This window comes from Salmo trutta, chromosome 15 (genome assembly GCF_901001165.1).
Source record: "Salmo trutta chromosome 15, fSalTru1.1, whole genome shotgun sequence".
Classification (NCBI taxonomy): domain Eukaryota; kingdom Metazoa; phylum Chordata; class Actinopteri; order Salmoniformes; family Salmonidae; genus Salmo; species Salmo trutta.
Window position 1 is genome coordinate 45269061 of NC_042971.1, and position 22495 is coordinate 45291555.

Below are 22495 nucleotides of genomic sequence, written 5' to 3' on the forward strand. Positions count from 1 at the left end.
GCTGAGGCGCCACTACAGCCTCAGGTTTAGCCGTGACCGGGAGCCCCATAGGGCGGCGCACAATTGGCCCTGCAGCGTCCGGGTTAGGGGCGGGTTAGGTGGGGGTGATTTCCTTGGCTCATCATGCTCTAGCGACTCCTTGTGGTGGGCCGGGCGCCTGCAAGCTGACTCGATTGTCAGATGAATGGTGTTTCCTCCTACACATTGATACGGCTGGATTCTGAGTTAAACGAGCAGTGTGTTAAGAAACAGCGTGGTTTGGCTGTTCATGTTTCAGAGGACAAATTAATCAACCTTCGCCTCTCATAATATCATGGATATCACGAAATTGGGGAGGAAAAGGGGATTCATTTTTTTAAACAAAAATATACAAATAAATGAGAGTTCATCTCAGCCTATGCTGCCCTTGAGACCATTGACATTTTGGACCTAACGGAGACATGGATCACCCCAGAGAACACTGCTATTATAAACTCAGCAAAAAAAGAAATGTCCTCACACTGTCAACTGTGTTTATTTTCAGCAAACTTAACATGTGTAAATATTTGTATGAACATAGCAAGATTCAACAACAGACATAAACTGAACAAGTTCCACAGACATGTGACTAACAGAAATTGAATAATGTGTCCCTGAACAAAAGGGGGTCAAAAAAAGTAACAGTCAGTATCTGGTGTGGCCACCAGCTACATTAGGTACTGCAGTGCATCTCCTCCTCATGGACTGCACCAGATTTGCCAGTTCTTGCTGTGAGATGTTACTCCACTCTTCCACCAAGGCACCTGCAAGTTCCTTGACATTTATGGGGGGAAATGGCCCTAGCCCTCACCCTCCGATCCAAATGGTCCTAGACGTGATCAATGGGATTGAGATCCGGGCTCTTCGCTGGCCATGGCAGAACACTGACATTCCTGTCTTACAGGAAATCACGCACAGAACGAGCAGTATGGCTGGTGGCATTGTCATGCTGGAGGGTCATGTCAGGATGAGCCTGCAGGAAGGGTACCACATGAGGGAGGAGGATGTCTTCCCTGTAACGCACAGCATTGAGATTGCCTGCAATGACAACCAGCTCAGTCCGATGATGCTGTGACACACCGCCACAGACCATGATGGACCCTCCACCTCCAAATCGATCCCGCTCCAGAGTACAGGCCTTGGTGTAATGCTCATTCCTTCGATGATAAACGCAAATCCGACCATCACCCCTGGTGAGACAAAACCGTGACTCATCAGTGAAGAGCACTTTTTGCCAGTCCTGTCTGGTCCAGCGACGGTGGGTTTGTGCCCATAGGCGACGTTGTTGCCGGTGTTGTCTGGTGAGGACCTGCCTTACAACAGGCCTATAAGCCCTCAGTCCAGCCTCTCTCAGCCTGTTGTGGACAGTCTGAGCACTGATGGAGGGATTGTGCGTTTCTGGTGTAACTCGGGCAGTTGTTGTTGCCATCCTGTACCTGTCCCGCAGGTGTGATGTTCGGATGTACCGATCCTGTTCAGGTGTTGTTACACATGGTCTGCCATTGGGAGGATGAACAGCTGTCCGTCCTGTCTCCGTGTAGTGCTGCATTAGGTGTCTCACAGTACAGACATTGCAATTTATTACCCTGGCCACATTTGCAGTCCTCAAGCCTCCTTGCAGCATGCTTAAGGCACGCTCACGCAGATGAGCAAGGACACTGGGCATCTTTCCTTTGGTGTTTTTCAGAATCAGTAGAAAGGCCTCTTTAGTGTCCTGAGTTGTCATAACTGTGACCTTAATTGCCTACTGTCTGTAAGCTGTTAGTGTCTTAACGACCGTTCCGCAGGCGCATGTTCATTAATTGTTGATGGTTCATTGAACAAGCATGAGAAACAGTGTTTAAACCCTTTACAATGAAGATCTGTGAAGTTATTTGGATTTTTACAAATTATCTTTGAAAGACAGGGTCCTGAAAAAGGGACACTTCTTTTTTTGCTCAGTTTAGCTGCTCTCTCTTCATCTGACTAAGTTTTCTCTCATTGTCCAAGAGCATCTGGTAATCGAGGTGGTCATTTCTACTAATTTCTTCTAAATGGAGATTTCTCTCTTCTCCCTCTCTCACCTGTCCATCTCATGATTCAAATGCCATGATTTTACTGTCACTTGTCCACTCACGCTGAACATTGTCATCTATCACCCAACAGGTCCCCTTGGAAAGTTCCTCAATGAGCTTGACACCTTGATAAGCTCATTTCTTGACGATGGCGCAGCGCTCTTTGTATTTGATGACTTCAACCTCCCGAAGTCTGGCTTCGATTAATTTCTTTCCAACTCTTTATTTATCACCCTTGCCTCTCTTGACCTCACACTTTCCCAATCCCCTCCCACTCACAAGGCAGGCACTGCGCTTTACCCCATCCTATACTAGATACTATTTGCCTACTAATTTCACCGCAACCCCCTTTCAAGGGCTTCGTTTATAAACGTTGCGTAGGCACACAATAAGTTGTACGCCCCTTTCTAAGCAAACTTTGGGAATTATAAAAAACAAACCTAACAGGAGAATGTGCGGTCCTCCACGGACACTTTGACCCATACGTACACACATAAATTGTAGAAATGAGAAACTGCGACTATGATGGCAGAAGGATGAAACTCGAGAAACGCTTTGAAAGTGATACCATTGTGTAAAATAAATTGAAATATTACCTCTCACGTATTATATATGAAGAGTTCCCTGGAGTGCACACAAAAAAACACACAAAAAACATGATTTAGGATAATAAATACAAACGGAGATATCTGTTTTTGCTAAATAACCCCTCAAATATGTTGTACAGTTTAATCAGAAATCATATTTAATTGGATCTTTAATTATTAAACAATACTTGCATGTTATGAAATGTATTCACATAAATAATAAAGGTGAACAGTAGGACAAATTACATTTAAATTGATGCCATTTTCGATGCCTCAGTCGGGCAAATACGAGTGCACAGTTTCATATATTGCTATCACATGTTCGTTGCGCAGAACTGTCAATGTGATAATGGCCCTGTCATTGATAGTTACAATCAGGGTAATTACCACACCTGAAGGTGTTACGCAATTGGGTAGCTTTGACAATCAAATGGTTGGGTATAACAAGGGATACAATTACAATGTGTAATGACGCACAATGGCTGCTTTGGCACTGTTGGAAGATTTGGGGAATGGAAGAATTCGGAGAGAGAGAATTTTCAGAGACCAGCAAGATTTCCTGGCCAATGATGATGAGTGGCTTATGAGCCGGTTCCGATTACCAAGAGCTGTTCTCTTGGATCTCTGTGCTGTAGTGGGCCCAGCTTTACAACGAAGCACCCGCAGAAACCAAGCCGTGCCTGTCTCACTTAAACTCCTTGGCAACCTCGTTAATAGCGTCAATGGTGTCTCTATGCGTTTGTGGGACTGCATCTGTGAGGACACGGCCACTGGAGGGTTGTGAAGCACGAGGTGCAGTGGAGACACCAGGGCTGGGCGCACTCAGCTCCTGCTCAACTGCAGCAGCACCGACCCCTCTAGAACACTCAGTTCCTGCTCAGCTGCAGCACCACCGACCCCGCTGGAACACTCAGCTCCTGCTCAGCTGCAGCAACCCTGACACGCTGCGACTAAAAACAATACAAAATGTCACAATTGTTTGTGTAAATAAATGTTTAAACACAACTTTAATGCATTTGGTTTACTCTTTTCAAACGAGGGAATACTAATTACATAACTGGATCATCCGGTGCATCTTGCATGTCTGTGTCCCCCTCCACCTCCGTCACTACTCCCCTCAGGAGGGATTCCCCTATAATACCGGCAAGTCGCTCATCAAGGGGGTTGAGCTCCAGTGTCCCCTTTCCCCCGCCCGTGGCACAAACACTTTGTCTGTGGCCATGCGCCTTTTGGCCTCTACTTTTATGTCGGACCACGTCTTTTTTATTTCTGAGAGCGTCTGACCTGAGCCAGCAGCATTCACAGCATCCGCCACATGCTGCCACTCTAACGCCTTTTTGGCATTTGTAATGCCCACACTGTGTCCACCAAACAATATGTTTTTTCTTGCTTCAACCTCCCATTAAGAACTTCCATTTCACACTGGGTGAAATTTCTTTTTTTTGCCTTTCTGTCGGGATTTGCCATCATTGTTGTCATGCAGTCAGTATGGATGAATATTAATTAGGGGCGTTTCACTGACAATCTATAGGCAACTATGGGCGTTAAAAGGGTGGGACAAGACGCTCGCTCACATGCACCAAATTTGGAGTTGATTGTGATTTATAAAGGGAAACCGGCGTGGGACGTGCGTGCGCACTGTGTTATAGATCAGAATATTTTTGTGCGTAAGCACTTTGTGTTTCGTCCATACACCACCTTTTGACATGAATCCTCCGCACAGTTCTATAAATGAGACCCCAGGTCTCGGATCACTACTCGACACTACTCTCCTCCTTTTCCGCATCCTAGGACTTGCACTGTCCCCTTTCCTCCCGGCTGGCTCGGCCCTCTCCACCTGCTCCTTGGCTAAGTGACTCATTGTGAGCTTAGAGGGCTGTGGGCAGCTGAGCAAAAATTTGGGAAAACTAAACTTCCGGAAGACCTATGATCCGTTCACTCCCTCCTCTCTATTTTATCTTCCTCTGTATAGGATGCTAAAGCCACTTTCTTTCACCATAATGTCAAACTAGTGAGGTCTGGCCGCCCGACAACCTGCCCACTCGACCCCATGCCCTCCTCGACCCCATGCCCTCCTTGACCCCATGCCCAGACCATGTATGGAGACCTTCTCCTATTCCTCAGTTCCCTCATCAATCATCTCTGACCACTGGCTGCGTCCCCTCTGACTTCAAATTACCCGAGTTGCTCCCCTCCTCAAGAAACCAACACTCAACTCATCTGACGTCAAAAACTTTAGACCTGTATCCCTTTCTTTTCTTTCCAAAACACATGAGTGTGCCATCTCTGACTTTCTCTCTCAGAACGATCTTCTTGACCCTAACCAATCAGGCTTCAAGATGGGTCACTCAACCGAGACTGCTCTTCTCTGTGTCACAGAGGCTTTCCGCACTGCCAAAAGTGACTCTCTCCTCTGTTCTCAGCCTCGTAGATCTATCCGCTGCCTTTGACAACGTGAACCATCAGATCCTGCTCTCCACCCTCTCAGGGCTGGGCATCTCATGCTCTGCACACTCTTGGATTGCATCCTACCTAACAGGCTGCTCCTACCAGGTGATGTGGAGAGGATCTGTGTCTGCATCATGTACTCTCACTACAGGCCTCGGGTCTAGGCCCTCTCCTCTTGTCCCTATAGATCAAGTCACTCGGCTCCATCATATCCTCACATGGTCTCTCCTACAGTATCATTACTATGCGGATGATACTCAATTACTTTTCTTCTTACCCCCTTCTGACACCCAGGTGACAACATGCATCTCTGCGTGCCTGGCAGATATCTCAGCTTGGATGTCGACCCACCACCTCAAACTCAACAAGACGGAACTGCTCTTCCTCCCGGGTAAGGCCTGCCCGCTCAAAGACCTCTCCATCATGGTTGACAACTCCACAGTGTCGCCCCCCCAGAATGCAAAGAATCTTGGCATGACCATGGACAACACCATATGTTTCTATGCAAATGTCAAAGCAGTGATTCGCAACATAGACTGCGTAGACTATAATGTACTGCACTGTACTGAACTCTAGTATACTGTAATGCACTCTACTAAGCTCTACTGTGCTCTACTTTGATGTCGATATTTGTGAAACATAGACATCTATGATTGGTCCATATTTGGTCCGATCCGGACCAAACAAATTTGGTCTTATTTGGGGGCAGAGTGCATACAAATAATAGCCAGTTTGCATATTTATATATCTATTTAGGGTATATCACCATAAGGAGAATGACATTCATTCCCATAAATATGCATTTCTGTGTCTTACAGATCAGGGACCCATGATGAAATTATGTTAGCACAATTCCATTATAGGGTGTAAATCCACTTCACTTACTGTAGTTCAATAACCAAAAGAGATGTTTTCAAACTCAATGTGTCATGTCATAGTTAACACCCCATTCTTTCTGCAGACATCGTTGAATCTTAATTTGGTGCAGATATTTACAATTTGTTTGTAAAAAGTGGATAAATAAAAAACTGATTTTACCAAAATTATTTCACTAAACTTTGCATCTGCACAGTTCTTTCAGTAAATGTGTTTTGTAAATCTTTAAGTGTAAATTGTTCAAAGAAGTCCTTGTGCATAGAATTGTATGGTTTGTTAAACTTTGACGTCAACGGTTTTTGTTTGTCATACATTTTAATTGGAATTGCCCACCTGAAGCCCTGGCAGAATGGGTTACTATTGTAGCAGCAGTGCTGTATTTGTTCCATAAATGGACAGCTTTTGTCAGTTATTGTTAGACACAGCAGGCTATTGTTGGGCATGACCTTGGCCAATCAGAGCACTTAGTTCGAACACTATACCACAGGGATCATCAACTAGATTCAGCCGCAGGCAAAGAATTTTGTTGAGCCGATGGTCAGGGGCCCGAACATAACTACAAATAATGTGTAGACTGCAAATTGACCGCAAGAAGCCCAAACAGAACATAATCATTTAAAACCTTGCTTACATTTGTATATGATCATGTCTCTCTCATATTTCTTAAGTTAAAATCACTTTGAGCTCATGTCCTGGTGTTTTTACAGTCTTTTATGTCCAACAATGAAAATGTACAAACATGTATTGGTTTGGGGGGCGAAATTGAACCACCCACAGGCCAAATTCAGCCCACGGGCCGCCAGTTACGGAACCCTGCTATAACACATAATCCATACTCTTCTCACCCTCCCTCCATTATATTATGTGTTGAGAAATAGTATGTTGGATGGACAGTCTTTTTCTCTTTACCAGAGATGCCTGTTTAATTCAAACACAGGAACATTATTACAGTGTATCTTGTTGGCCCTCCCTGGTGGACTGGCTAATTGCGGAGAACTTGGCTGCTGCCTATTCAGGTCAACCCTGATTTTGTTTCCCTCTCTTCCAGGCTTTATCTCTGGCCTGACTAGCCTGGGAGAATATGGACTACAAATCACAGATCATGGCTCCTCCATTCGAGAGTGGAATGAATGCAACAGGCTGTTGCATATCATGTATGCATATCAGGTGAAGCGCATTCACTTTCTGGCTGTATATTATGAGAACAGTTGGATGTACACACGCCGACAAATATGGCCGCCTCGCTTCGCGTTCCTAGGAAACCATGCAGTATTTTGCTTTTTTATGTGTTATTTCTTACATTGTTACCCCAGGTAATCTTAGGTTTTACTACATACAGTCGGGAGGAACTATTGGATATAAGAGCAACGTCAACTCACCAACATTACAACCAGAAATACGACTTTCCCGAAGCGGATCCTCTGTTTGGCCCAGCCGGCGAGCCAAAACAACGGCGCCGCAGAAGAAGGGGAAAACGGAGCGGTGTTCTGGTCAGGCTCCGTAGACGGGCACATCGCGCACCACTCCCGAGCATACTACTCGGCAATGTCCAGTCTCTTGACAACAAGGTAGACAAAATCCGAGCAAGGGTAGCATTCCAGAGAGACATCCGAGACTGTAACGTTCTTTGTTTCACGGAAACATGGCTCACTCGAGACACGCTATCTGAGTCGGTACAGCCACCTGACTTAGAATTCCTCACTATCAAATGCCAACTGCCTTATCTACCAAGAGAATTCTCTTCGATTATAATCCCAGCCGTGTATATCCCCCCCCCCCCAAGCAGACACATCGACGGCCCTGAAAGAACTTCATTCGACTCTATGTAAACTGGAAACCACATATCCTGAGGCTGCATTTATTGTAGCCGGGGATTTTAACAAGGCTAATCTGAAAACAAGGCTCCCCAAATTCTATCAGCATATCGGTTGTGCTACCAGGGCGGGCAAAACCCTAGACCACTGTTATTCTAACTTCCGCGACGCATATAAGGCCCTCCCCCACCCTCCCTTTGGAAAAGCTGACCACGACTCCATTTTGTTGCTCCCAGCCGATAGACAGAAAATAAAACAGGAAGGTCCCGCTCTCAGGTCTGTTCAACGCTGGTCCGACCAATCAGATTCCACGCTTCAAGATTGCTTCGATCACGTGGACTGGGATATGTTCCACATTGCTATGAACAACAACATTGACGAATACACTGACTCGGTGTGCGAGTTCATTAACCTGTTGGGGCTAGGGGGCAGTATTTGCACGGCCGGATAAAAAACGTACCCGATTTAAACTGGTTACTACTCTTGCCCAGAAACGAGAATATGCATATAATTAGTAGATTTGGATAGAAAACACTCTAAAGTTTCTAAAACTGTTTGAATGGTGTCTGTGAGTATAATAGAACTCATATGGCAGGCCAAAACCTGAGAAGATTCCATACAGGAAGTGCCCTGTCTGACAATTTGTTCTCCTTCATTGGCATCTCTATCGAAAATATTGCATCTCTGCTGTAACGTGACATTTTCTAAGGCTTCCATTGGCTCTCAGAAGGTGCCAGAAAGTGGAATGACGTCTCTGGGCGAAAAAAAGCAGGAGTTTTTGTGAGTGGTCCGGCTGAGAACAGTGACACTGGAGCTGCGCGTTCATGTGAATTCTTCATGTTTTTCTTTCTCTCTTTGAACGAATACAACGTTGCCCGGTTGGAATAATATCGCTATTTTACGAGAAAAATCGCATAAAAATTGATTTTAAACAGTGTTTGACATGCTTCCAAGTACGGTAATGGAATATTTTGAATTTTTTTGTCACGAAATGTGCTCGCGCGTCACCCTTCGTATAGTTACCTGAACGCATGAACAAAACGGAGCTATTTCAATATAACTGGATTATTTCGAACCAAAACAACATTTGTTGTTGAAGTAGAAGTCCTGGGAGTGCATTCTGACGAAGATCAGCAAAGGTAATCCAATTTTTCTTATAATAAATCTGAGTTTGGTGAGGGCCAAACTTGGTGGGTGTCAAATTAGCTAGCCGTGATGGCCGGGCTATGTACTCAGAATTTTGCAAAATGTGCTTTCGCCGAAAAGCTATTTTAAAATCTGACACCGCAATTGCATAAAGAAGTTCTGTATCTATAATTCTTAAAATAATTGTTATGTATTTTGTGAACGTTAATCGTGAGTAATTAAGTAAATTCACCGGAAGTTTTTGGTGGGTATGCTAGTTCTGAACATCACATTCTAATGTAAAAAGCTGGTTTTTGATATAAATATGAACTTGAATGAACAAAACATGCATGTATTGTATAACATAATGTCCTAGGAGTGTCATCTGATGAAGATCATCAAAGGTTAGTGCTGCATTTAGCTGTGGTTTTGGTTTTTGTGACATATAGGCTTGCTTTGAAAATGGCTGTGTGATAATTTTTGGCAGGGTACTCTCCTGACATAATCTAATGTTTTGCTTTTGCTGTAAAGCCTTTTTGAAATCGGACTGTGTGATTAGATTAACGAGAGTCTTGTCTTTAAAATGGTGTAAAATAGTCATATGGTTCAGAAATTGAAGTTATAGCATTTATGAGGTATTTGTATTTCGCAAGTGTCCCACCTTTCCCAGGGAGGTTAACAAGTGCATCGGTGACGTCGTACCAACAGCATCTATTAAAACATTCCCCAACCAGAAACCGTGGATTGATGACAGCATTCGCGCAAAACTGAACGCGTGAACATTTACATTTTACATTTACCTCATTTAGCAGACGCTCTTATCCAGAGCGACTTACAAATTGGTGCATTCACCTTATGATATCCAGTGGAACAACCACTTTACAATAGTACATCTATATCTTTTTTTTTGGGGGGGGGCAGTGCCCTTGTTTGGGTGTAGGGACTGATCAGAGCCTGAAGGTACGGAGTGGCCGTGGAGCACCAATGCTTTTAATCAGGGCAAAGTGACCGGAAACATGACCGAATATAAACAGTGTAGCTATTCCCTCCGCAAGGCAATCAAACAAGCTAAGCGTCAGTACAGAGACAAAGTGGAGTCGCAATTAACCGGCTCAGACACAAGAGGTATGTTGCAGGGTCTACAGTCAATCACGGACTACAAAAGAAAAATCAGCGCCGTCGCGGATCACGATGCCTTGCTCCCAGACAGACTAAACACGTTTTTTGCTCGCTTTGAGGCCAACACAGTGCCGCTAACACGGCCCGCTACCAAAACCTGCGGGCTCTCTTTCACTGCAGCCAAGGTGAGAAAAACATTTAAACGTGTTAACCCTCGCAAGGCTGCAGGCCCAGACGGCATCCCCGGCCGCGTCCTCAGAGCATGCGCAGACCAGCTGGCTGGTGTGTTTACAGACATATTCAATCAATTCTTATCCCAGTCTGCTGTCCCCACATGCTTCAAGAGGGCCACCATTGTTCCTGTTCCCAAGAAAGCTAAGGTAACTGAGCTAAATGACTACCGTCCTGTAGCACTCACTTCCGTCATCATGAAGTGATTTGAGAGACTAGTCAAGGACCATATCACCACCACCCTACCTGACACCCTAGACCCACTCCAATTTGCTTACCGACCCAATAGGTCCACAGACGACGCAATCGCCATCACACTGCACACTGCCCTAACTCATCTGGACAAGAGGAATACCTATGTAAGAATGTTGTTCATCGATTACAGCTCAGCATTTAACACCATAGTACCCTCCAAACTCGTCATTAAGCTCGAGACCCTGGGTCTCGACCCCGCCCTGTGCAACTGGGTCCTGGACTTCCTGACGGGCCGCCCCCAAGTGGTGAGGGTAGGTAACAACATCTCCACCCCGCTGATCCTCAACACTGGGTCCCCACAAGGGTGCGTTCTCAGCCCTCTTCTGCACTCCCTGTTCACCCACGACTGCGTGGCCATGCACGCATCCAACTCAATCATCAAGTTTGCAGACGACACTACAGTGGTAGGCTTGATTGCCAACAACGACAAGACGGCCTACAGGGAGGAGGTGAGGGCCCTCGGAGTGTGGTGTCAGGAAAATAACCTCGCACTCAATGTCAACAAAACAAAAGAGATGATCGTGGACTTCAGGAAACAGCAGAGGGAGCAGCCCCCTATCTACATTGACGGGACAGTAGTGGAGAGGGTGGAGAGTTTTAAGTTCCTCGGCGTACACATCACGGACAAACTGAAATGGTCCACCCACACAGACAGCGTGGTGAAGAACACGCAGCAGTGCCTCTTCAACCTCAGGAGGCTGAAGAAATTCAGCTTGTCACCAAAAACACTCACAAACTTTCACTCGAGAGCATCCTGTCGGGCTGTATCACCGCCTGGTACGGCAGCTGCTCCGCCCATAACCGGAAGGCTCTTCAGAGGGTAGTGAGGTCTGCACAACGCATCACCGGGTGCAAACTACCTGCCCTCCAGGACACCTACACCACCCGATGTCACAGTAAGGCCAAAAAGATCATCAAGGACAGCAACCACCTGAGCCACTGCCTGTTCACCCCGCTAACATCCAGAAGGCGAGGTCAGTACAGGTGCATCAAAGCTGGAACCGAGAGACTGAAAAACAGCTTCTATCTCAAGGCCATCAGACTGTTAAACAGCCATCACTAACATTGAGTGGCTGCTGCCAACATACTGACTCAACTCAATAATGGGAAAATTGATGTAATCAATTTATCACTTGCCACTTTATATTAGATAATGTTTACATAAACTACATTATTCATCTCATATGTATATACTGTACGCCATACCATCTACTGCATCTTGATGTAATTAGATGTATCACTTGCCATTTTAAACAATGCCACTTTATATAATGTTCATAACCTACATTACTCATCTCATATGTATGTACTGTACTCTATACCATCTACTGCATCTTGCCATCCTGATGTAATGTATTACTAGCCACCTTAAACAATGCTGCTTTATATGTTTTCATACCCTACAATACTCATCTCATATGTATATACTGTACTCCATACCATCTATTACATCTTGCCTATGCCGTTCGGCCATCACTCATTTATATATTTTTATGTACATATTCGTATTCATTCCTTTACACTTGTGTGTACAAGGTAGTTGTTGTGGAATTGGTAGATTACTTGTTAGATATTACTGCATGGTCAGAACTAGAAGCACAAGCATTTCACTACACTTGCATTAACACCTGCTAACCATGTGTATGTGACAAATAAATTTGATTTGATTTGACATGCGCATGCTTGCACGCACACAAAGTTCTCCATTATTCATCATCCTTCACAGTGTATTGTGACACATTCAAGGTGATGCGAATGTTTGGATCCTGAATGGCGCAGCTGTCTAAGGCACTGCATCGCAGTGCTAGAGATGTCACTACAGACCTGGGTTCGCTCCCGTGCTGTATCACAACCGGCCTTGATCGGGAGTCCCATAGGGAGACACACAATTGGCCCAGTGTTGTCCAGGTTAGGGGAGGGTTTGGCTGGGGTAGGCCATCATTGTAAATAAGAATTTGTTCTTAAACTGACTTGCCTAGTTAAATAAAGGTTAAATGAAATAAAATAAATAAAATGTGCATGCAGAATTTTTATGATCCAGTGTATACAGTGCAGTCGGAAAGTACTCAGACCCTTTGACTTTTTCCACATTTTGTTACGTTACAGCCTTATTCTAAAATTGATAACATTTTCCTCATCAATCTACACACAATACCCCATAATGACAAAGCAAAAAATATGATGTATGCGCTCTGCCCTCAAATAAGACCAAATTTGGTTGGTCCGTTCGGACAAAATCTGGACCAATCATAGATGTCTATATTTCACAATTTTGGACATCAAAGTACAGCACAGTAGAGCTCAGTAGAGTGCAGTAAAGTAGAGTAGAGTTCAGTACAGTGCAGTACATTATAGTCTACGCAACTCTAGGTTGTGGACATTTTACATTTTAGTCATTTAGCAGATCCTTTGCTATGAGACTTGAAATTGAGCTCAGGTGCATCCTGTTTCCATTGATCATCATTGAGATGTTTCTACAACATGATCGGAGTCCACCTGTGGTATATGAAATTTATTCGACATGATTTGGAAAGGCACATGCCTGTCTATATTAGGTCACACAGTTGACAGTGCATGTCAGAGCAAAAACCAAGCCATGAGGTCAAAGGAGTTGTCCGTAGTGCTCCGAGACAGGCTTGTGTTGAGGCACAGATTTGGGGAAGGGTACTAAACAATTCTGCAGCATTGAAGGTCCCCAAGAACACAGTGGCCTCCATCATTCTTAAATGGAAGAAGTTTGAAACCACCAAGACTCTTCCTAGAGCTGGCCGCCCGGCCAAACTGAGCAATCGGGGGAGAAGGGCCTTAGTCAGAGAGGTGACCAAGAATCCAATAATCACTCTGACAGAGCTCCAGAGTTCCTCTGTGGAGATAGGAGAACCTTCCAGAAGGACAATCATCTCTGCAGCACTCCACCAATCAGGCCTTTATGGTAGAGTGGCCAGACGGAAGCCACTCCTCACTAAAAGGCACATGACAGCCCCCTTGGAGTTTGCCAAAATGCACCTAATGATTCTCAGACCATGAGAAACAAGAGGAAACCAATATTGAACTCTTTGGCCTGAATGCCAAGCGTAACATCTGGAGGAACCTGGCACCATCCCTACAGTGAAGCATGGTGGTGACAGCATCATGCTGTGGGGATGTTTTTTAGCAGCAGGGACTGGGAGACTAGTCAGGACCAAGGGAAAGATGAATGGAGCAAAGTACAGAGAGAACCATGATGAAAACCTGCTCCAGAGCTATCAGGACCTCGGACTGGGGCAAAGGTTCACCTTCCAACAGGACAAAGACCCTAATCACACAACCAAGACAATGCAGGAGTTGCTCAATGTCCTTGAGTAGCCCTGCCAGAGCCCGCACTTGAAAACCCGATCTAACATATCTGGAGAGACCTGAAAATAACTGTGCAGCGATGCTCCCCATCCAACCTGACAGAGCATGAGAGGATCTTTAGAGAAGAATGGGAGGAACTCCTCAAATATAGGTGTTCCAAGCTTGTAGCGTAATACCCAAGAATGTGATCATTCCTTTCTTTTATACATTTGCAAAAATACCTAAAAATCTATTTTTACTTTGTCATTTTTGGGTATTGTGTGTAGATTGATTAGGGCAGCAAAAACAAAAAATCAATTTTCGAATTAGGCTGTAACGTAACAAACTGTGGAAAAAGGGGTCTGAATTCTTTTGTAATGCACTGTATGTGAGTGGGGAATGGTTGGGTAAGGGGGAACAACATGTGACCCTTTTATCCAATCCACGACTCACCTTGAGTAGAAAGGGTGAAGAGAGAAAATGAGCAGTCTAACACAGTTGCTTGCCTCAGCGAAGACTGTGTAACGTTAAATAGGTAATTGTATTTGAAGATGAATATTTTATGGTGAATGCAACAGCATGCATTGAGATTACCCCTGAGCTGAGCAGAGAGCCTGCCAGGCAACCAGATCCCTCTGCTCTGCTTTATGGAGTCTGCTGTTTTGTCTTGAGTACTGTACAATGGTAGTGATAATTAGGAGGACGTTTCCTATATTCAAGACAGGGTTCAGATTACTGGTGAACTCTCTCTACTAGCTGGACAGTGTATACCCAATTAACTAATTTAGTTGGAAAAGGAAGTGACAACCTTTGCCAGTGGGCTGCCTCTAGTCTCCATGATGGTGACAGGCTGATATGGGATCACAACACACTGCTTAGCATTTCAAACAGGAGACCACTAGACCGCTAGACCACAACATTGTACATAGCAGGGAGAGGATGAGCAGATACCATTCTATTCACATTATCATATCCTGCCTTGTTGGCCCTGTCCGGGGGTATCATCAGACGGGGCCACAATGTCTCCCGACTCTTCCTGTCTCAGCCTCCAGTATCTATGCTGCAATAGTTTGAGTCGGGGTCTAGGGTCAGTCTGTTATATCAGGTGTAATTCTCATGTCTCTGTGTCCTGTGTGAAGTATGCTCCCTCTAATTATCTCTCTCCCTCTCACTCCCCTCCCGGAGGACCTGAGCCCTGTGACCATGCCTCAGGACTACCTTGTCTGATGACTCCTTGCTGTCCCCAGTCCACCTAGTCATGCTGCTGCTCCAGTTTCAACTGTTCTGCCTGCGGCTATGGAACCCTGACCTGTTCACCAGATGTGCTACCTTGTCCCGGACCTGCTTTTTTCAACTCTCTCTACCGTGCCTGCTGTCTCGAACTCTGAATGCTCGGCTATGAAAAGCCAACTGACTTTTACTCCTGAGGTGCTGACCTGTTGCACCCTCTGCGACTATTATTATTTGACCATGCTGGTCATCTATGAACGTTTGAACATCTTGGCCACGTACGGCTATAATCTCCACCCAGCACAGCCAGAAGAGGACTGGCCACCCCTCAGAGCCTGGTTCCCCTCTAGGTTTCTTCCTAGGTTCCTGCCTTTCTAGGGATTTTTTCCTAGCCACCGTGCTTTTACATCTGCATTGTTTGCTGTTTGGGGTTTAAGGCTGGGTTTCTGTATAGCACTTTGTGACACTGGCTGATTTGATTTATTGATCATGAATATGGATATTATTATTATTTTAACCCGTATTTACCTAGGCAAGTCAGTTAAGATCAAATTCTTATTTACTATGAAGGCATACCCTGGACGACGCTGGGCCAATTGTGCACCATCCTATGGGACTCCCAATCACAGCCGGATGTGATACAGCCTGGATTCGAACCAGTGACTGTAGTGAAGCCTATTGCACTGAGATGCAGTGCCTTAGACCGTTCCTCCACTCGGGAGCAATACTGTATTAATACTGTATGGTGACAGGTAGTCAGATGACACACAAGGAGAAAATAAAAAGCTAGTGTATGAGAAGCTGAAAGTGATTCTCAAACATATGACTACTTGCTTCTCAAGAGCAACACTCAGTACTCAGTTGAACTGAGTGGGTATACAAGGGTCATGAACTACTACACTTTGAGTGACTTTGTCTCAGATTGACAACGGCATGGCACCATTGATGTTGTAGCAAAATATGACAATGATGTGACTAATTATGAGGATATAACTTTAATCAAAAATAATTTTCAAAGATACAAGCAAATTAATTTTGGTTCATGGCCCATTTTGGAATAAAAATACATATTCATTAACCATTCAAATGTGTTTGGCAGGAACAAATGGATTTTGTTTCCACAGTGAATAGTTTTGATGTTTTTAGCCAAATAAGGCACAAAAAAGGCTGACACTTCCGACATGTTTTATTCTACGGTAGTCAGTCATACCCTCAAGATTCTTTGGCCTAAACATATGACTGTATGTTAGCTATGGAGTCTGCTGCTCACTGTTTTAACAGAACATATAAATATATAAGTTAAAAGAAAAACAAATGGTGCACACACCAAGTCACACTGTCTCTCTGGCTGCCCTTCACATTCTCCCTGCGTTGGCATGCCGAAGTCAGAATGGCAGACAATGTACACTTCAAAAGAAAAGAGAAACAGAAAAGCTTATGCTTGCAAATTCAGAATTAGCTTAATTATTTTGTATCTCCGCTGAATGTTTTCTAAGGCACCCTATGAAGCTCATTTCGCATGGCGAACGGTTCAGTGCAGCAATGCTTCATTTTGAATGAGCTGATTAAGATACAGTGTTTGTTCCATACTCACAACATGAAAAATGCTCTTTGTTTTGGATTTGGTAATACACTGTCACATGCTCTAAGGCTGGGAGTGCTCTACCCAAATGTTTTGTCAATGATTTAGCATAATCTGCTGAGTGATTCTGGGGTGCTTCAATGTGGCCAAATAAAAACATCCTAATCATATCAGTAAAGTTGAAGTTATCTATCATATCATCACATCAGTTGCTCGTAGGTGAATCATCTCCTCAAGTCAAAGCTTTAGACTCTGTCAAGCCAAACCCGAGTGAGTAATTCCCCCCTATGCTGTGTATCAACATACAAGTCTTAATACATTCCAGTGGTTAACCCCTAAACCCTCAGTGTGGCACTAGGGGAGAGTCTGTAGAGACCTGATTGGCTGACCTGGAGCCTGCTTTCCTTTCACAGTTGGATAGAAGAGCATGGGATAGATACTACTGTGGCCATCCTAGGAGCGGTCCGGGGCTCATTGACATTCCGTGCATAAGTTCTGAAGAGAGAACCAGCCCCAGCCATTACACATTCAGAGATAGCAGCCTGTGTGCACAGCAGATCTGAGTATGATGAAGCAGACAATAAACAGGGCGATGCAACATGATAAGGTTGTAGTTGAGGAGGAGAGTCGCAGACAAATGTGACCTGACAACATGTAGCGGACCTGTGAGCGTTAGTCCCTCATTGAGAGGTCCTCCATTAGGATGGTCAAGGTCACCCTGACGACGGCCACAATGTAACCCTGCATGGAACAAATAGACACCTTCATCTTCGTTATTTAGCCTCAGATGCTGAAGTACAATATGTCTGGTGTTGAAGTTATGGCAACTTCTTCTATTGGGTTGACCATGATGGTTTAATATGTGTCATTCAAGTCTTATCTGGTTGGGTAGGATATCAGTTTGTTGATTAATCATAGAATCAATGATTGATAATGAATAGAGTGATATGAAAAATGGCAGATGTGTGCAACAGGAGTGAGCGGAAATGGGTGACACAAGGGAAAATAGATACCAGCTAGAGATTCACTCTACTCCAGAACATGGACAATGCCAGATGGGCAAAACTACAGCCTTCAACAGAAGCAGCCCCTGTTGGTGCTGGCACCCTGTCAGCATGTCATGTTGTATTCCTTTACAGTGATTTATGAAATTTGAGGAGCATGTGTCATATCTTTTCAAAATGATTCCCTTTTTCAGCAGCTTGGGCAGAATAACAGGACGCCAAACAGGATATACATGCACACACAAACAGTTTTGTTTTGATGTCATGTCGGAATTATGTCCTGCCAATGTCACATCAGTGTGAGCAATAAAGGCCATCAGCCATGCTGCCTCTACAGTTTGACAAAAATTACACAGAGAGCATGCCTCTGAGCAGCTAGCCAGCCACTGGGGCTATTTGTTTAGTGAGGTCAGTGGGGGCCACCGAGGACAGGATGGACATGGAGGCATGGATCGTGGGCAGTAATGTCCACTGTACACACCCAGCAGTCTCTAACTGTCACTTCCACTGATCTGAGATCTGTCCACCCTCATTACAAAGTGTTGGAGAGAGGGAGGAGGGAGAGGAAGAGGAAGTGATGAAAGGACAAGTAACAAGCAATGGAAAGACCAATGGAAGGCAAAAATTTGAGACACGATGAAGAGAAGAAATAAAAGGAGAGATGGAACGATGGAGAGGATGGGGTTGAGGAGGTCAGAATGGCTAACTAGTCAATCCCACCATGTTAACTGGACTCTGCTGGCCATGAGGCTCTCCTGAGGAGAGTGCCAGGTCATCACACCTGGGTCAGATTGGCTCATAACTCATGGCAACGACTCCTATCACGAGGGCCCTAAAGGAGTACAGCGAAGATGGAGCTTGGCGTGGTGTTACAACATTATGCTACTGTAGCCCAGAGCAAGGAACTGCATCAGAGCATCTACACATCTAGAAGGTCAACAAGGTGAACACTAAATGAGATTTTCTACTATTTCATCTCCGATGTTGGCAGGAGGTCTATAAATGTACTGTATTAGTAGAATTACTCAGAAAAAACACGGCCGTATATGATTTCAAAACATCAGAGCTGGAGATCAGGGGAGTTTCTGTTTGGCCCTCTCCTACTATTGGCAAGCATGGATGTAATGCTGCCTTGCAGGCTAGACTCCTGGTCTCTATCTCTGAGAGTGGTGAAGATAAAGATATGGACAGAGATACAGTAGGGTTAGATTCCACTGCCTTGATACCACATCCTGCTCAGGGATATGGAATACACATTTCATGCCACACAATGAAAATTATTATTCAAAGACCACAGATATTTTACATTACATATAATATAATACAACCAAGTTAGAGATGTGGAATGAGATAGCCCTGATTGTTTTGTTCTCTGGAAATGAATTCCCAGGTCTTAAAGCGACAATCAGCGGTAGAAACAATAACAAAGCATTCTCTCCACACCTGTTTCAGTAAAAAGCTAAGAGATGGGGCAGGAGAAATGTAACCACTCTCAAATTCATAGGCAGAGCTATAATATGTTTTGAGGCTACAGTATATAGTGTTTGTTAACATTTACTTTTTTGACAAACACTGGAGTAAAACGTGTATATTTTGGGTTCTAATTGGGTAGACAGTTGAACTAAGCTCATGAGGCATTTCTAAGTTATATTCTTCATGAATCAATGGAAGTAACAACTGCTGATTGCCCCTTTAACTGCTTTTATGTCAGATCAAAATATCAGTGCTATAGAGATTGCACAGAGAAAACAAAAACAAACGCTTAACTATGCATTATACACTGGCTATGCATTATGTTAATACTTAGGACCCGAAATCGCAAACACAAGTTTCATGCAAAAATCTCAAATTTATTTGGATAATTTATGCAAACCTCTTGGGTAGAGAGGCAAGTTATGATTCAGACGATCTTATTTCATGTTTATGTTGTTACGGGCATCTAGTGTTGTTGTTCCCACATTGCAACTCTTCCTTTCTTGCCCCCCCCTTTTTTCTCTCTCTCTCCTCCTCTCTTCCTCTCCCTCTCTGTGGTTCACCCTCAGTGATTTTGGCTCTGGGGAGGGAAGAGGAGCAGAAGGAGATATGCTGTTAGCTGAAACCAGGCTTCTTCCGGTGCGTGGCAGCGCTATCTCCAGCACACACCACCTGACTGGCATTAGCATTCTCTATGGCAGGCAGGGAGGGCCGGGGAGCCACATTAATAACCTCCTTTACATTCCTTCCATTCTCCCCTGGTTCTTCCCCATTTACTCTGCTCCTCTGCCTCTACCGAACCTCAACCCACACTGCCATGAGGGCTGAGGTAGAGAGGACTCCTCTCTCTCTATAGCAGGAGCAGGTGGAAGAAAGGGAGAACTGTTATAGTGAAGTGCACAGCTCTCAGAGGTTTCGACTTCTGCTCAACTTGGCCTGGTTCTCCTGGCAGTTGGAGGGTATCTTTTCTCCATGTTTAAAAATCTGAGAGTACATTAGAGAGTATTACCATGTGCTCATGGCAATCATTATAATTGCTGTTCTCTCTGGAGACATCTAAACATATTTACCTGTATGCTAGCTACACTGTAGTTTACACAAACACTTTGTAAGTCACCCTGGATGACAATGTCAACTAAATAATGAACACACACTCATCTCCAATCAGAAGAGGGATGAGTACAGGGTGAGTGTAGAAGGAGAAGGCGGAAGACGAAGGGGACATGGAGAAGAGAGGGAGGAAAGAGAGGAAGGGGAAAGGAAATCTGGTTAAGCGGATTAGAATTCCACCGCTGGTCCTTTGAAGGCAGGCACTGCGCTGGGCTGCGTGGCTGCCCGGCACCGGGGGGCCGTCCAAGCCCCCTGTCCAAGCCCCCCGAAGCTCCAATGGTAAGATAAGAGAGGAGAGTTAATCCGACAAACAGGATTAGGGACTGGGAGGAGAGGAGGGGGCGAGGGAGGGTGAGTGAGCTGGGGTGCTGTGTAGGATGGGGCACTGCCACCCTTGCTCAGCCTACCCATGGGGACACAGCGGTAAGTAGGCAGTCCAAAGCTATATCAGCAGGGCCAGACAGGGTGCGATAGGGGTGGCCCTGGGGAAGATGACTCCAGACCAGGCAGTGCCCTGGGGGTTAGCTGGGAGGTGTGTGGCCTCTCATTCATGCATCTGTTCTGTATGGTCCCTATCACGGTATTGCACAGGCACATGGGCTGTTACCCACTGAGTCCTTTCTGCCAGGCCAGACCCCTGTCCTCCATATGTTAACAGCATCATGGAAGCTGTGGCCACACACACAGCAGGAACTGAAAGAGATGGAGTCCACTGTACGCACCATACAGAAGATCAAGCAAAGCCACTGGAGTATTCACTATGAAATCAAATGAGCTCAAGTATAGACTGAAATCATTCACAAACACATGCATATCCATCCTTGAACTTTGTACAAAGTAGCAGTCCAAAACTATGATCAGAACCATGGACCAGATAGAACAAAGCATAGCTTTCCCACATACACCTCTCCAAATATTCTCAGTGACCTCCTGTTTACCAACTATCTAACAAAACAAACACACACTAGTGTGAGAGAGGTGTGATGCACTACACACAGCCCACTGAGTTGTATTCATACTGAACAATAATGCCTGAGATCATATCCTAATCCATGAGACCGAGAAAATACCTACTGTGCCCAGTTGACTGACTTTCACCACAACCACAAACTCACAGCAAAGTTCAGCAATCCTCAAAACATCACTGCCTACAACAGAAACAGTATGCCTTACACACAGGTAAACAGATCCACAGATCGAATAGTCCATGATGAACTCTATAATCCCACAGAGTCTGTGTGACTTACCTCCCTTGTTCTTGTGTCTGCCTGGCACTCTACCCTGCAGGCTGACCCCTGGTCCTCCCAGGAGCAAGAAGAGGAGCAGAGCCAGTTCACACGCAGACACACATCCACATCCACACCTGGTCAAGGGTGACATCTCAGGGCTAAGTCTGGCACCCGTGCTCCTCACACATACACTGGTTCCACTGTGGGACGGTAGGTCTCCACTCAGCAGTCTCATCAATCACAGGGAGGGCAGCATGTGAGATGTGAGTGGGACGACCCCACTCTGTCCACTACACCCTCAGTCCCATCCACATCAGTTCCAGTTCCCAGGTGCCTCTGCAGACGTATTCATGGTATCCCCAAGTTGATGTTGATAAAAGGTGTATGTTTTCTCTCTGTCCCTAGTTATCACCTGTCTGTTTATCTTGGATCTGTCTCAGTCATAAGTCCATCGTGCGATGGGGAGACAGTGTCTCCTTGCAGACTGAGTTGCTGTATCCACAGTCACATCCTTAGAGAGCTCCAGAAGCGTACAGAAGTCCTTTCTCAGGGAATCCTCTCAGACACAGCAGCAGTGCTGCACAGGACAGCTGGAGGACAAAGCTGGCTGAGCAGAGTCGCGCAGTATGGATCTCTCTCCCTCTCCCTCTCCCTCTCCCTCACTATTCTCTCTCTCTCTCACACACACACAGTGAAGGCTGAAACTGCTGCGGGTAACGCTGGAGCCACTGGTGCTGTTCTGCTGCTGATTATAGTAGTGGTGCTGATGGTGTTAATGGTGGTGAAAGCCTGCTCTTTCTACTGGTGTTTACTAAGAGGAAACCTCCATGCAGCATGCACTATGAACACAACTGACTGTGGAGGAGAGGAAAACCCAGCAGTCCAGAGGCATGAGCACAGGGGATGGAGAGAGAGTGAAAAAGAGAGAGGTAAGAGTAAAGTGTAGCAGTAAAGTGAGCAGTGGAAAGAGATAGATTTAGATATGAAGCCAATGGTTGAGACATGTGGAGGAATGTCAGGCGTGG

The 22495-nt window shown here is 45.1% G+C and overlaps 1 protein-coding gene across 4 annotated transcripts in view; it reads right to left on the reverse strand.

The window, feature by feature from the left end:
• The window catches only part of LOC115149138 (roundabout homolog 2), a 232842-nt gene extending 210830 nt beyond the window's left edge, over window positions 1–22012 (reverse strand). For all 4 annotated transcript variants that reach the window (XM_029691691.1, XM_029691689.1, XM_029691690.1 and 1 more), the window contains exon 1: window positions 21489–22012. In XM_029691691.1, coding sequence (XP_029547551.1) covers window positions 21489–21705 — 217 coding nt within the window. In that variant the 5' untranslated portion in view covers window positions 21706–22012. The remainder of the gene's footprint in view (window positions 1–21488) is intronic.
• Between the last annotated feature and the right edge of the window lie 483 nt (window positions 22013–22495).